We start from the raw sequence: 14568 nt of genomic DNA, 5'->3' as shown, positions 1-14568 counted from the left end.
CAGGGGCCACTGGCTGGGGCCTACGGATCTGAACCGTGCACCTGGTTGCAGTGAGGAGAGGTAACTGCTGGAGTTGGCGTCTTGAAAAAGATGCACAACTCCTTCCTGAGGGACTGGCCCTCGGAACCCACTGCAAGCCTCTCGGCAGTCCTGCATGAGGGGCTGGGCAGATGGCGACAGGCCCTTAGAGCCGCCTGCCTCAGCGGGTGCCACCGGAATTTGCACACCTTCGTCTGCGCACCAGGCCTCAGAACCCCTTGTCTCCGTGCGCCTGGCTGGGGCGGCCTGGCAGTGTGCACGACTGTGTTGGTGTGTCCACTCCGCGAGCCCCTGGGAGGCGCAGCAGCTGGTCACCTGGTCAGGAACGGTGGGTGGGAACCATTCTCCATCCTCGGGAGATGAGGTGGTGGCCGACTGCACTGCTCCTCGCATGGGGGCGGGGGGCACAGACCTGTATTGGATCCCAGGTAAGCCCCTGACGGCCGATGTTGTAAATTCTGGGTTTGCCCCAATTGGAGCCCTACGTGCTTGTCTCAAGGAGGGCTGCACAAGCATATAGTGACACAAGACAGGTCAGGATACAGGTGTTAAGTGGCTTTCATGAGACACAATGGGACTGCTGGCTCCTGGAGCTGGGACAAGGCAGCTGTGGAGCAGACCTGCATGCCAACATGGTAGCCCTTGTCACCCACGTCCTAAAACTCAGGAAGTATGTAATCTCCGTGACATAACAATTCTGTCAGTTCTGCCACCATAGCCTGAAAGCAGCCAGACAACGTGTAAACAAATGGGCATGATTACGTTCCAATAAAAACCTTTTACAGGCACTGAAATTTTATTTTCAACCATTTAAAAACCATTCTTAGCTCCAGAGCCGTACAAAACTGCTACGGGCTGTTTTCACCAAGCTGGGGTGGGCAGACTGTGCGCCTGCAGGACTCCCCCAGGCTGCAGAGGGACTGTCTACCCTCATCTGTGCTCGGTTTCTACCAAGGACCTGGACTTGGGGACAGGGGCCAGCCCCATCTGCCTGTCCTCAGGCCTCCACAAGGCATTGCACAAAGAATGGTCACTTGCACCTGGAAAATTACTTCATTTTTGTTGACCTTATTTAACCTCCATGGAAGCTACTCGTGCCAGGAGTTCCTCTCATCTGTGCGTCTCTGACTTCTTGCCTTCAAAGCCTGGATGCTCTCCTAATGCATCGTTCATTCACTCACCAAACATTCCTGGCTGAGGGGCAGCCACACGTACTGGGGTACAGGGACGTTTAACCCAGCAGAGCTCTGCCCCCCCACCCTCTTTGCGATACTTCCAGCAAGCTCACCAGTTCCAATCCAACATCTCAAGTGAAAGCTTAACCTGTGATTCAGAACAAAAGCCATTTCAGATCAAAATCACGGGTTTACTTGACTGACTCCCAAGTATTTTAAAACAGCTGAAACAGAGTCCTGGAAATTCTTAAAATGAGCTTACTGTCATATTCACTAAAGGCCTAATTGGGAAATACAGCTTGAAAGTTGAATATTGCCAACACTCGCACGACCCCACAAGCAGCAGCGACGTGTCCTGTAAGAGCCCCCAGCACAGGTGGTACAGACACTTTCCGTGCATTCCTGAGATCTCAGACCTGACAATGTCCCGCCCAGCAGCCCATGGGCCCCATGCAGCTTTCACGTGGCCGCAGTTAAGGGACCCTCTTCCTATACTTGTACAGCTGGGAATGTCACCTGGCATGGAGGACCCAGGGTTATTTCCACGGACTTCTCAGTTGTACTGGACATTTTGGTGAACAAACCACACTAACAGTTGAGAGGAAAATAGCTTCTCAAAGGCTGCAGCGCTTTGAGAGGTTCATGAGGCAACCGTGGCCAGTGTGGTGAACTTGGCTCTTGTAGCAAGAAAGGGCTGGAGGCAACACGCAAAGTGGGCCAACTGTGTTCCCGTAAACTTTATTGTCCCATACCAAAATCTGATTTCACTATAATTTTCAAATCTCACAAAATAGTCTTTTGTTTATTCCCCCAACCATGTAAAAATGTAAAAACCGTTCTTAGGTCTGTTAAAAGGTAAACTGAGGTACATTAAAAATTCAAAGGGATTATTTGAGCAAACATGGATTAGAAACCGGCGGTGCAAAACTGAAAGTGGTTAGGCGCTCAGGGAGGTTTTCAGACGTAGAAGCGAAACACAGAGACTGGCCACAGTGCCAGCAGCTGCCTTGTCCGGAAGCCCAGCTGGGGTTTGGTGGCTGTGCCTGCAGGAACCAACTCGCATGGGAACTGGCATCACAGCCACCCCGTCTAGTGGCCTTGGCATTGACGAGCACGCCACACATAAGCGGCCACAGGCTGCGTGTGGCCCACAGGCCGTCTGCCAGACCCATGATCTGGGACCACAGCAATCCAAAGCAGACCCGGGTGCTGAAGCAGAGGTAAAGTTGAAGCCTCAGGCCCTTCTTGCCTGGCCTGCGGCTACCATTCGTGGAGAGCCTGTCACACCCAGGCTGGAGCATGGACGAGTCCACACGCTGTTTCGCCCCTTTGTCCCACCATTACCGAGGAGGCAGCGAGGGAGGCGGGATCCGACGCACGACCCTCCAGCGAAGATAGGACCAAGTGCAGGCAGGTGGCAGGAATGTGGCCTGTCCATGCACCATCCCATTGTCGGGTGGCCTAAAACATTCTTGGTCCATTCACATACGACACCCCGTCCACATGTGCAGGGCTGACAACCCGATGACCACCTGGGTAAACACAGTGGCCAAGGTGGGGACACGTATCCATAGCCTCGGCACCACTCATGGAAGATCCTGCTCCTCTTGCAGTGACTCTTCCGGACACAAGTTCTGGGTGGAGGAGGGGACGACTGGAGGGGCGGGGCTGCCGTGATGGAAGTGGGCACTAGCTGCATGGTATCCGGGCACTGGCTGGCAGTTAGGTGACCTGCTGTAGGGCTAAGATCCCCATCCATGAGCTGGACACACAGAAACTCACATCGACTTGGCTGTCTTGAACTCAGCTGCTCCTGACGCTGCCGGAAAGCTCTGGAATCTCCTGGTGCAAACGCTGGGGCCATCATTTACTTCACCCGACACAAATCCATAACCTGCTACAGGCTGTCTGTGCATGGCGATTGAGGCTGCAAGGTGTTGGGGACCTGCCTGTGGACGTAACCAAACCAGTGTGATGGTGACCCAAATCAAGTGTCATTCGTAATAGATCCTGAAGCAACCCGTGTTCCTCTGGGCTACCTGTGTACATGTGGGAGAAACGGGCCTCTGCACTGGGCTGGAGACCTCTGTCAGACGCTGCCACAACGATTACTGACAATGACACCAATATCGGCAGATCCCGAGTGGGTGGTCCTGGACAGTGACCCAGCGAGTGACCATGGCCTGGAACTTGTTCACAGTGGGTGAGTCCAAGGCAGTGGGTGGGGCTGTGGTCAGCGTGGCAGGTCACTGTCATCCTGCAGCTGCAAGACCTTAATCAGATGCTGTGAGAGCCACAGTGAATGGACATGGTCCCAGCCCACCGGTCAGATTAACCAGAGTGGCTGACTCAAGTTCAGCTAAGAAAGCCTCAGTCCACAGGGCAGACCGTTGGGACTGGCCACCTTTCTGCACATTCTACTGTGCGTGCCCTGAACGCCAGGTGGCCCTACTTGTCACCTGGGCCACTCAAGGCCAAGTCGGCAGACAAAACCTGAGGGATGAGGTGATGCCCCCGCCCTGCCAGCTCACTGGGGACTCACGGCGAGTCCCCCAAGCAGTTCCTCAATGCCCTGGGCACAGCACCCATCAGGGCCCTTGGCATCGCCCCATAGGCCCTAGGGGTGAGGGGAACCCATGTGACCATGCTGACTCCAGTGCAGCCTGCCTCCAAGTCTGGCAGTTTGTGGCAGGCCGTCTGGGAAATCTGGTTAAGTGGAGGTAAACAAGACACTCCCTGGCCCCCGGTGGGGCTACCAGGAGCCGCTCCTACACGCAGCCGCGGCTAGGGACTGGCTCTAGGTGTCAGTGTGGGGCATACAGCTGCCAGATGACCGTGCTCAGACAAACAGGCGGGCTCTGGGTGTGGGGAGCAGAGCAAGGGTGATGTCCCTGGGCCCAGGCACCATTTCTGGACTGCTGGCACTGGCCCGCGCTCAGCACAGGAAGAACAGCACTGACCAGCCTCTCCAGAGAAGCTGCACGGGACCCGGGGACTCCCAGTGGCTCTGATGGGGTGCAGTCCAAGGAGAAGGGGCAGCTGAAGAAGGCACGACTCGGACTCCCGCTAGCACTGCCACCCTTACTGCTGAGGGTGCGGCAGGCAGCTGCCGTGAGCTGGGGGCTCTCCGTGTGGCCCCGATGGGGACACAGGCTTTACTGAACGGGCCGAGGTCGAACATGCCAGTAAACAGACACTGTGCACAGGGGTCTGCAGCACATTCCAAGTTCACGTCATATAAACGACCCCGTGAGAAGCCGACGGGTTAAGGCTGTGGGTTTACCGCTCACACGAGCCGAACGGTCTACCCCACATGAGTCTTCTGATGCTGAGTGAGCCTTGAGCTCCGGTTAAAGGCTTTGCCACACTCATTACATTTATAAGGTTTCTCTCCAGTGTGAATTCTCTGATGTATAATTAGATGCGAGCGCCACCTGAATATTTTCTCACATTCACTACATCTGTGTAGTTTCTTCACGGTGTTGACTTTTTTACGGCTCACTTGGGTAAGACCTCCCAGGGTATTGCCGTACTCGTGATACCACTGGGCTCGTGTGTGTATCCTCTGGTGCTCGATGAGATATGAGCTCCGACTGAAGGCTTTCCCACACTCACCACACCCGTACGGCTTCACCCCGGCGTGGATTATCTGGTGCTGGAAAAGGGTAGAGTTCTGGCTGAAGGCCTTCCCACACTCACCACATTTGTAGGGCCTCTCCCCCGTGTGGACCCGCTGGTGAATGGTGAGCTGCGTGCTCATGCTGAACGCCTTCCCACACTCCAGGCAGCCGTATGGCTTCTCTCCCTTATGGATCCTCTGGTGGTAGATGAGGCTAGAGCTCTGGCTGAAGGCTTTCCCACAATCACCACACGCATAGGGCTTCTCTCCAGTGTGGATTCTCTGGTGCTGAATCAGGTGTGAGCCCTGGACAAAGCCTTTCCCACATTCTTCGCATTTAAATGGTTTTTCTCCAGTGTGAGTTCTCTGGTGGCGAATAAGCCGTGAGCTACAGCCGAAGGCTTTCGCACACTTGTTGCACTTGTAAGGCTTCTCTCCAGTGTGAGTCAGCTGGTGCTGACTGAGGCGGGAGACCCACCTGAAGGCCTTTCCACACTCGTTACACTTAAACGGTTTTTCAGTTGCATGAGTTCTCGGGTGGGCGAGGCTGGTGCTGCCCAGGGTTCTTGGGACTGGGGTGTTCCCCGCTGTGTGCACACGCTGGTGCTGTGCCAGCGTGGAGCTCTGGCTGAAGGCCTTCCCGCATTCCCGGCACAGGTAGGGCCTCTCTCCCGTGTGCGTCCGCTGGTGTCTGACCAGTTGGGACTGCTGGCTGAAGGCCTTCCCACACTCGCGGCAGCCGTAGGGCCTCTCTCCCGTGTGGACCCTCTGATGGTGGATGAGGCTGGAGCTCTGACCAAAGGCCTTCCCACACTCATCACACCTGTAGGGCTTCTCCCCTGTGTGAGTACGCTGATGCTGAATGAGTTTGGAGCTCAGGCGAAAGGCTTTTCCACACTCAATGCACTTGAACGGCTTCTCTCCGGTGTGGATTCTCTGGTGCTGATTGAGCTGTGAGCACAACCGGAAGGCTTTCCCACACTCCTCACACTCGTGAGGCTTCTCTCCACGGCAGGTCCCTTGGTGTTTTCCCTGCAGGCAATCGGGTAACTTTTTCTGGCACTCTTGACATCGGTTAGGTTTCTTCTGTGTGTTAATTTCCTGAGGCAGAGCAACAGCCGACGTGGACCCAAACGTCCTGCCACACACATCACATCTTTGGGACATTGCCTCTGCAGTGCCCCCCTGGCGTCTATCTGGCTGACTTCCCAGCTCACCATGTCCCTGCATATCCTCCTCGGCCAAAGTCTTCCTGGGGGCCACCGTCCCCATGTTCAAGCGGTGTTTCTTGAAGAGGGAGCTAGATTCACTCTCTGTCCAGACCTCAGAATCTGAGGTGTCTCCAGAGCCAGGACTCCGAGGACAAGCCCGTGGGGCAATTCTGAACATCGTTGCAGGGGATTCTGATTGTAGAGCATCCGCATCCTCTCGGGCCTGCTCATCCTCAGTACTAATCGTAGAACCTGAAACAAACAGGCAGGGCAACGCTCCTTATCCCCTGTGCTCAGGGGAAAGATAATGGCCTGGGGTGGGGTGGGGTGGGGTGGGGGTAGGGTCATTCCTGGGAATTGAACTGCCTCCCAGGACACCCCGCATGGGAAGACACTATGAGAAATGGACACTTTTGACAATTTTCAAAATTTGGTTCCATTCAAACTTCTGCTTTACGCATTCCTACAAATATTGTGTGCTTGGCAGAGAGCTCAGAGCCACCCTCCCTTGAGGACGTAACATCTGCAGACAGGTTCATCCTATGGGATGGGGGGTGGGGTGAGGAAAAGCCCACAAAGTGAGCTTGAGAGGGCGGGAAGTTTAGCGAGAAGGCATTAGGTTGAGCGGGTGGAGGCCACCATATCCAGAGGTGGGCAGTGAGAATTACAGAGTGATTTCAAAGTACGAATGGAGGGATGGGCAGGTGCTGAGAAAGACGAGGCTGAGAGTTGCTGAGGAGCGGTATACAGGGGGTGGGCCCCAAAGGATGGGCACTGTGCTGTCTGCTGGCTGGGCTTCTGAGCAGGACCCCAGGCCTGAGCTCAGCTTCCTACAGATGCCAACAATCCCCTCCCCCCAACTCGCAGCTGACTGTGCCTCTTGCCAGTCTGCCCCTCAGCTTCTGAGTTGCCACACCCACTGGCCCACACAGACTTCTTCCCTTGGGCTTCTGGGGGGTTTTCCTACCCCTGCCTGCCCCCCACCAGGCCTTCCTGGTGTCCACTTTCCCTCTGGACTCTCCAAGTAAGCGTCAGCCTCCTCCCCACTCTGCAATCCCAGGAAGCACCTCTGCGTAAGTCAGACCCCATCATCCCTGATCCCATCCAGGGCATGAGCAGGCCACCAGCCCACACTGAAGGCAGGGCCCAGTCACCATGCCCCGCAGGCCCCTGCACCTGTCAGTCCTGGCGTGTGTGAGAAAGAACCTGCCGTGCACTGGGCACAGGACAGTTCCCGCTCGTTCTTCCACTAGACTTCACGACAACCCAGATATGTGGTCTGGGGCTCAGAGAGGTTAAGTAACTCACTCACAGTTACACAGCTAATGAGAGATTTGGGAATGGGCCAAAGTCTGTTCCCCCACACACCCGTGCAATGGCTCTGTGGCCTTACGATGTGGGACACCTCCCACCTGGTCTTCACCATCTTTCTGCACAAACACAATCTCACAAAGCTGCTCACCAGGTGCAAGCAACCACATGGAGTTGAATTACTTGGCCCCACCTGGGCCACCCTCTATTAAGACTGGGAGCTTGGATGCAGAGGCCCCCCCATGGATGGCCACAGAAGCAGGAGGGGACACCTCACTGCCGAACCAGCCACAAGCCCCAGGCTTCCTGCTGCACACAGAGCCAAGTGGCCACAGCACAGCTGCAGGACGAGGCCAGCACAAACCCGCCGGCTGCTCCGGGCAGCCTCCCTCAGGCTCCTGGAACCCAGTGTGTAAGGAGCAGTTACAGGACAAAGGCCCCACCTCCCTGTACGGCATGCCCGGCGGGAACGGCTTGCCCCACGCTCCCTCCCTTTAGGCACACAGCATAGCCCGTCTCTTCCTGTCCCAACTGCCAGTGGCGGCCTCCTCTGACAAAGACACTCTCCTCACCCTTAATCAAGGCCACATCCCTAGGATAACCCCAGGTGCCCTTAAAGTTCCTACCTGAGAAAACACAAAGCTTCCAGGATTTGCTTGTTCCAGCCATGCCTGAGAACAGGCCGTCGCGCAGCCTGTGGGGACACAGGGCCCAACTTCCACAAGCACCGGTCAACAAGCCCAAGTGTTGTCACACGACCTGGCCTCCCACTGCTGGCATCCACCACACCCGATGTGTGCTGAGCCCCTCAGCCGCAAATGGGTGAAACCTAAGTCAGCCCTCGGCAAACTCTCCCATTGCAGCCATCACGCTGGCTGTAACACTTCCCATGGAGCCCTCGGGGACTGTGATGAAGCCCAGAGGGCTGGGCGCTCTGGGGACCGTGGTGACGGTGATGGGGGCACAGCTGCAGGCCCTGACCTCTCTTGCCACTCCGAGCCAATCCCGGGGTACCTGCTGCACCAGCCGGCAAAATCGTATCTCCAGGTGTTTGTGTTTTCCTCACATGTCCCACAAAAGCTCAGGCACAAGGCTGTGCCGTGCCCTGCCCTGCCCTACGCTCAGGCCAGTGAACGGCTCCAGGTCTCAACTGCAGAGACCACTCACAGCACATAAGCCGCTGAGCTAAGGGACTGCCGACATGAACTTGCTTGTCTGCCAGGGCGCCCTTTCTAAAAGCTCTCCTCCACCTTGGCAATATTTAACAGGTGGCTGGGTTTCAGCTGGGCCAGTCGATACCTTAACTCCTTTCCAGGAGAGATCATAATCGGGCAAAACAGAAGGCAGGGCCTTCAGCTCTGGAGGCAAGCGCACTGGGGGCTGGGCTCAAGGTTCCTGACAACCTGCATACAGCTGCAGCGCCTCCCGCACATGGCGTGTGAACAGGCTCAGACACTCAGTCGCCTGTTTTGAGGACGCCTCTGGACCCTTTCAGGAAGGAAAAGCACAACCATTCACTGTCACAGCTCTGGTTCTCCTACTTGATTCCACGCAGCCCTAGAGACGCATGTGGGGACAGGCCCTGTCCTGGGCAGTGATGGGAAATGGCAGCTGCGGGGAGTGGGGGGTAATTTGGATTTTCTCCCTGTGGTGAAGATGCGAGCAAGCCCACCTCCCTGACTCAACTGGGCGATGTGTCTGCTGGGGAGGCTCAGATAGGCCAGTGGCGACGGCACCCCTGACATGAGCCCGGAGGGAGCCAACACCATGAGGAGGTAGGTGCCCATTAAGGGCCGATTGTGCTCCAAAAGGTGTGAAGCTCCAGCCCCAGGAGCTCAGAATACAAATTTGTTTAATCAGGACCACTGAGCTGGAGTTAGTTAAGCTGAGGTCACACCAATCATGGAGGGCCCTCATCCAATCTGACTGGTGTCCTTGGAAAGACAGACACACAGGGAGAAGGCACTATGACAGTGGAGGAATGGAGGGAAGTGGCCAGAAGCCAAGGAACCCCCAGGCAACCAGAAGCTGGACGGGTTTCAGAGGGGACACGAGCCTGCTGAAGACTTAGTTTCGGACCTCGGGCTATAGGACTGAGACAGTCATCTCTGCTGACTCAGGCCTCCAGTTTGTGGTGCTGTCACAGCAGCCCCGAGCCTGACCTGAGAGGCTGGGGTCACCGGGGCCCCAAGAAGTTCTGGAGGGAGTGTGATTGTCTTGGGGATGGAGAAGAGGCTCAGAACCAAACTTACCGCTTCCCTTACACCATGTTTGTACCTCAGCTTAGGAAGAATGTTGGCAAAATTAGAAACTGAACAAAATGTGGCTCTAAAAACAAGCTCCCTTTTGCCGTAATGCACAGGTGTTTTGCGTCCTTGCTTCTCTGCAGTTCAGTCTCTCCCCAGTTAGCCTGCAATTTGTCTCTGCTCCATCCACAGGCCCACCCCGAGGACCTGCCCTCCGCCTTCAGCTCCCACCCTCAACTCTCACTGGGCACAGGATCTGTGCCACAGAGCCAAGCCTCACCTGTCTGGGGGGTCCTTGGTGCCTCTCTCCCCTCCGCTCCCTGCAGGTCGAGGACCCACGGCTCCTGCCCCTGCTCCAGCCGGGAGATCAGCTCAGGCTTGAAGACCAGAAATCCTGCTGTCGAGGTGGCAAACAAGGATACCAAACTGGCATGGCTAGGGATGCAGCCCAGGGCTCAGCACCCCTGGCTTCCAGGAGTAAAGGGGTGGGGGCTGCGGGGGCACAGGACAGCTTCTGAAGGGGGCACGCAGGCCTCTCCGTCCACTCAGTCCAGCTGCTGAGGCAGGACAGCGAAGGAAGCTGTGACTTCCAGCCCATCCCTGTCTGCCGCAGGGCCAGAATCCCCAGGGGACTCTGTCACCAAAGAGTCCACAAAGAATAGGCTGCTGTACCCCCAGAAGAGAAAAGCCAGGCACTGCCAGCACGTCTGTCGGTTCAGAGGGCAGGTATGCTCCAAAAGATAGGGGTGGTTAAGAAATAAGACAAAACCAACAAAAATCAACAACAAACGAACTTTAAATCCGAAGTCACTAGGGTCCAACCCTCACCCGGCTGCCCCCAGCCTCACGTCCTTGCACAAAGCCCTGGAGACTAGGGAGTGGTGGAGACCTGTGGGTGCCCACCTGGCACCCACCTTCTGGGGCCACCAGCCCCATGTCATGGCACGGCAGTGTGGTGTGCTCCCAGCCTATCCAGGGGCCCCGTGGTTGGAGTGTCCCTCAGGTTTCCGGCCGAGGGGGCAGGGAGGGCAGAGATCTCAGGTAGAAGGCCTCAGGTGTGGGCAGGACCCCACACTCAACAGGAAACACGTGTTTCCTCCAAGCACACGTGGGACATTGCCAGAGAAACAGAGGCCGTCATGGGGCAGTGCACACGACACCATAGTATGCGCCCAACCAAGACGCCACAGGTAGCTGAAAACTATCAGGGCTTGGGGATTAAGTAACCAATCACCAAGTGGCAACTAGGACGCAGCTAAAGCAGTACCTAAAGACAGAATTTTACATTTTTAAACAGTTACTAGAAATAAGAAAGGTAAAACACAAACGAAAAAAATTCAAGAGGCAGGATTATATAAAAAGGAAACAAAGACCCCCACAAAAAAAGTTGAGCAAAACCAAAAGCTGGTTTTGGAAAGAAAAACACAACGTTCCTGGAGCAAAACCGATTAAAGCCAACACAGTGCGAAAAACACTGTCAAAATGTAAGGAAGGGAAACCAAACAAGCATAATAGAGACTTATCAGAATACTGTGAACAAATACGTGCCTGGAAAAACTAAAAATCTAAATGAATAAGTCAACTTTTAGTAACACTAGAAATGAGAAAAGTAGCACAAGAAATTCACAAACTGGACAGACCCTTATGGACTACAGAAATATGAGCGTTGGAGCAAGACCTTCCTTCCCTAAGGGCCCAAGGCCCAGATGGTGTTACAGGTGAATTTTACCCAAAACTTAAGAGTTCAATTAATTCCATCTATACGAATTCTTCTAGGAGTTAAAAAAGATAGCAAAGAAGCTATTTCTAACTTGGATTCTATTTCTTACAAGTCAATCTATTAGCCCAGACAAAAAGGAGTCTCCATGGCCCCCAGAAGTCCACCTACCCTGTGAGGATTAAACCACCTGACGTGAGTCAAAGCTGAGCCTGTCTGGCTCACCATGACCCCTCCCTGATCCACAAAGATTCACAGGCCCAAGGCCCCCATTTAGCCTGAGAGGGCCTGACCACACGGCCTCTAACAGAGGCCTGGCTAGTTAGGTGCTGACCAAGGATGCAGGCAGGAGGGGACCCGAGGTACAGCCTCACCTAGTCCGGCCACACTGCTGTGGTTCTCCAGCATCACCTCCTTGTAGAGAGCCCTCTGGCCAGGGTCCAGACACTGCCACTCCTCCCGCGAGAAGTGTACAGCCACATCACCAAACGTCACAGCTTCCTGAAAGGACACACACCAGCACCCCAGGGACCCCTGGGTGCCAGCCCCATTCTGGCGCCGCCTCATGGCATGTCTCAGGCACATACGTGCAACACAGGGCTGGGCGAGACAGTCCCTAGGCCCCTTTGGCTCTAAAATCAAGAGGGGTGGTGCGGTATGGAGGAGGTGGAAGGACCCAGACCACGGTGATCTGCAACCCTCCCCTCAGACGGGCCCCAGTCTGGGTAGGGGTTTGCTCACTGCCTTGGGAACAGGCACACCTGAGCCTGGGAGGGGACACAGGATCTAGGCTCAGGCGCAGGGGGCAGGGTGGGTGCCAAGGAGGAGGCAGGGCCCTCACAGGACCCTGGGGATGGAGGCTGTCAGACTCCTACCATGAGGCTGGGTGGATGAACATCCATGTGTCCTGGCTGAGACCTGTGGGCAGTTATGAAAAGGGTCAGAGGTCGGGATGCTTGAGGTCCCACCCCTGATGTCTAGACTAATCCAGGGGGTATTATGTTCTCCAATCCTTTACTTCCACCCCCAGGTATCTTCTGGTGGGGACATGGGGTGGGGCCAGAATGGCCACAGTACCTGGGCATCTGCCCCTGAGGCCTCACTCATCCTTCAGAGCCTGTGGCGTTTGTGAACCACTCCACAACACCTAGGGGTGGTTGCCACATGTACCAGGTGCTCAGCTAAGCAGGGGTGCAGGAGTGAGCAAACCATACAGACTCTTGCCTTCATGCAGCACAGTTTAGTGGGAAAAAGTTAAACAGCCACACAAATAAATGCAAAGTACAACCATGATGGCACCCTGTACTAACATCGCTGAAAGCACGTAATGAGGAAACCCTGACTTGGTCTGATGGGTCACTTCTCGGAGGAGCTAACTAGGCCACCGTGATGGACACGGGGGAGGCACTCCAGGCAGCAAAAGGGCCTGAGCAAGGAAGGAGCCAGTGGGGCAGGCAGGGGAAGCATGGTGTGACTGCAGGTTGGAAGACAGGAGCCTGACAATGTAGCGTTGGGCAAATGCCAGTGGATACAGGAATTCCCCTCCCCACACATCTCCCTGGTGGGTCAGAATGACAAGTGGGCTGCCCAGTGGAGCTTCTGCCTCACAAAGTGGCTTGTGGGCACACGCCCCAGGCCGTGTGCACGGCGAGGCTGACCAGGGAAGCAGTGACCACTGTCGGGTGGGCCCCCACCTGGAGTGCCGCTGCCAGCGCGGGATCCTGGGTCCCCAGTAGAGATGGGCAGGCCCTGAGCGGCTGCCAGAATTCACAAGGCAAACATCTTACCCCACCCAAGGCACAGCCCTTTTGGCCACTGTCACTAAGGAGCAGTAAGTGAGAGAAAAAGAGGGGCCTGGAAGGGGTGGTTACGCCTGGAGGTGAAGCAAGGATCCCCCAAGAACAGGGTGGAGGGAAGGCCGCGGCCGGGGCCTGCGGGCAGCGAGGCTGCCAGGCGGCCGGGCCTGCGGGACTCCGCCAAACGCCTGCCTGCTCCGCCAGCCAAGGCAACCGCGGCGCGAACACCTTCCCCGCCAGGCGCTCACGGCCTCGCCGAATCGCCCTGGCCACCCGAGCTTCCCCGCGGAAAAGCCCAGGGAGCGCCGGACCCGCAGTGCCGGAAGCGGGAAGAGGCGGCGTCCAATGCGGAACCTCAGCCTATAGGAGCACCCGCCGCCGTCGGTCCGACTCACCGTCCCCGAGGACCGCCGGAGGCTCCAAATGCGCGACGACGCCGGAAACGGGCCTAGACGCCCGCGCCCGCTCCGTCACGCAGACTTCCGGCCCCTCTGGGCAGCTCGGAGTCTCCGCCGTCTCGGTGGTTCCCAGTTCAGCCCCCTGAGCTTCGGAGAAGGGGCGGGGCCAGAGCCAGAGGGAAAACACTGAGTCCAGGGAGGGCGGAGCAGGAGTCGGGTGGGGCGGGGCCAAGTCTTTGCTGGGTTGGGGCCCGATCCCATGGGCCAGGGGCCAGGGCCCAGGGCCCAGGGAAGGAGCGGGACCGGAGGCTGGGGGAGGGGGTGGGGCCGGATCCGGGCTGGGCACCTGTGTGCCTGGGTAGTGGAGGCCCCGGAGGCGAAAGGGAGGCGTGGACCCCGGTGAAGCTGGCGGGGAGCCAGAGGGCTGGGACCCGCGCAACTCCTATCATCAGCCGGTGGGCAGTGGTCCCCCCACTAGATCTGTGCGCGTGCTTTCCTACAGTAGAAGGCACCCGCTGGGCATGTTCAAGGTACCAGGACTGCGGAGACGTCGGACCCAGGCCGTGCCCCCGGTTGGAGGTGGGTTGGGAGGAATGTCCAGCTGTGGGGTTGAGTGTCAGAGTAGCACTGTGGAAACCGCAGGTGTTCTCCGGGTGACAGGGCCTGTGCCACAGAGGCCTCATCATCACCAGTCCTGGGCCCACCTCCTGCCATTCCTGACTCCTGTCTAGTATGCGCGTTTTCTCCTACTCGAATCTGAGACCCTCAAGGCAGAGCTTTTGATGTTTCTGTCCTGCATCTCTTCTGTGCTCAAAAAAGACCACAATTTTCGATAGATAGAAACTTGTTGGAAAGACCGACTAACCTCTGGGACAGCAAGCTTATTTTTCTTTAAAGGAAAACAAAAGCTGAAAAAGAAGGTTTCCAGAAATGAAACATTTCCTTCACTCTGAATGGAGGTTCAAACTTAAGAGGGATGGAGACCAAATATGGAAAAACATGGCTGAAATGGGATTCAGAGCTGCACCTTTTACAAAAGTCACTTTACCAAACATC

General features: G+C 56.3%; 1 protein-coding gene across 12 annotated transcripts; it reads right to left on the bottom strand.

Moving 5' to 3' along the window:
- Window positions 1–1936: 1936 nt before the first annotated feature.
- ZNF7 (zinc finger protein 7) lies at window positions 1937–13628 on the bottom strand. 12 transcript variants are annotated; one of them, XM_074316559.2, is made up of 6 exons: window positions 13510–13547; window positions 12396–12465; window positions 12194–12236; window positions 11693–11819; window positions 9882–9998; window positions 1937–6296 (listed from the first exon to the last, which is right to left on the bottom strand). In XM_074316559.2, exons 2-6 carry the CDS (start codon window positions 12401–12403, stop codon window positions 4519–4521), a joined length of 2073 nt encoding a protein of 690 aa, XP_074172660.1. In that variant the 5' UTR covers window positions 12404–12465; window positions 13510–13547; the 3' UTR covers window positions 1937–4518. The 12 variants fall into 12 exon arrangements, with proteins under 12 accessions (XP_074172660.1, XP_074172658.1, XP_019572666.2 ...); XM_074316557.2 differs by having other exon boundaries at window positions 11693–11852; window positions 13510–13530; XM_019717107.3 differs by lacking the exon at window positions 12396–12465 and having other exon boundaries at window positions 13510–13594.
- Between the last annotated feature and the right edge of the window lie 940 nt (window positions 13629–14568).

This window comes from Rhinolophus sinicus, chromosome 6 (assembly GCF_057876585.1).
Source record: "Rhinolophus sinicus isolate RSI-liver-muscle chromosome 6, RSI-T2T, whole genome shotgun sequence".
In the NCBI taxonomy this organism is placed as follows: Eukaryota; Metazoa; Chordata; class Mammalia; order Chiroptera; family Rhinolophidae; genus Rhinolophus; species Rhinolophus sinicus.
This window is presented reverse-complemented; position numbering and strand designations above follow the sequence as displayed.

Excerpts from the sequence above, each read along its gene's own strand:
- ZNF7 (XM_019717099.3), bottom strand. The coding sequence starts at position 11,903 with ATGTGCCTGAGACATGCCATGAGGCGGCGCCAGAATGGGGCTGGCACC. Across the intron at positions 9,999-11,692 it reads CAGCAGTGTGGCCGGACTAG|CAGGATTTCTGGTCTTCAAG; the intron begins GTGAGGCTGTAC and ends CCACCTCGACAG. Across the intron at positions 6,297-9,881 it reads ACCAAGGACCCCCCAGACAG|GTTCTACGATTAGTACTGAG; the intron begins GTGAGGCTTGGC and ends TGTTTGTTTCAG.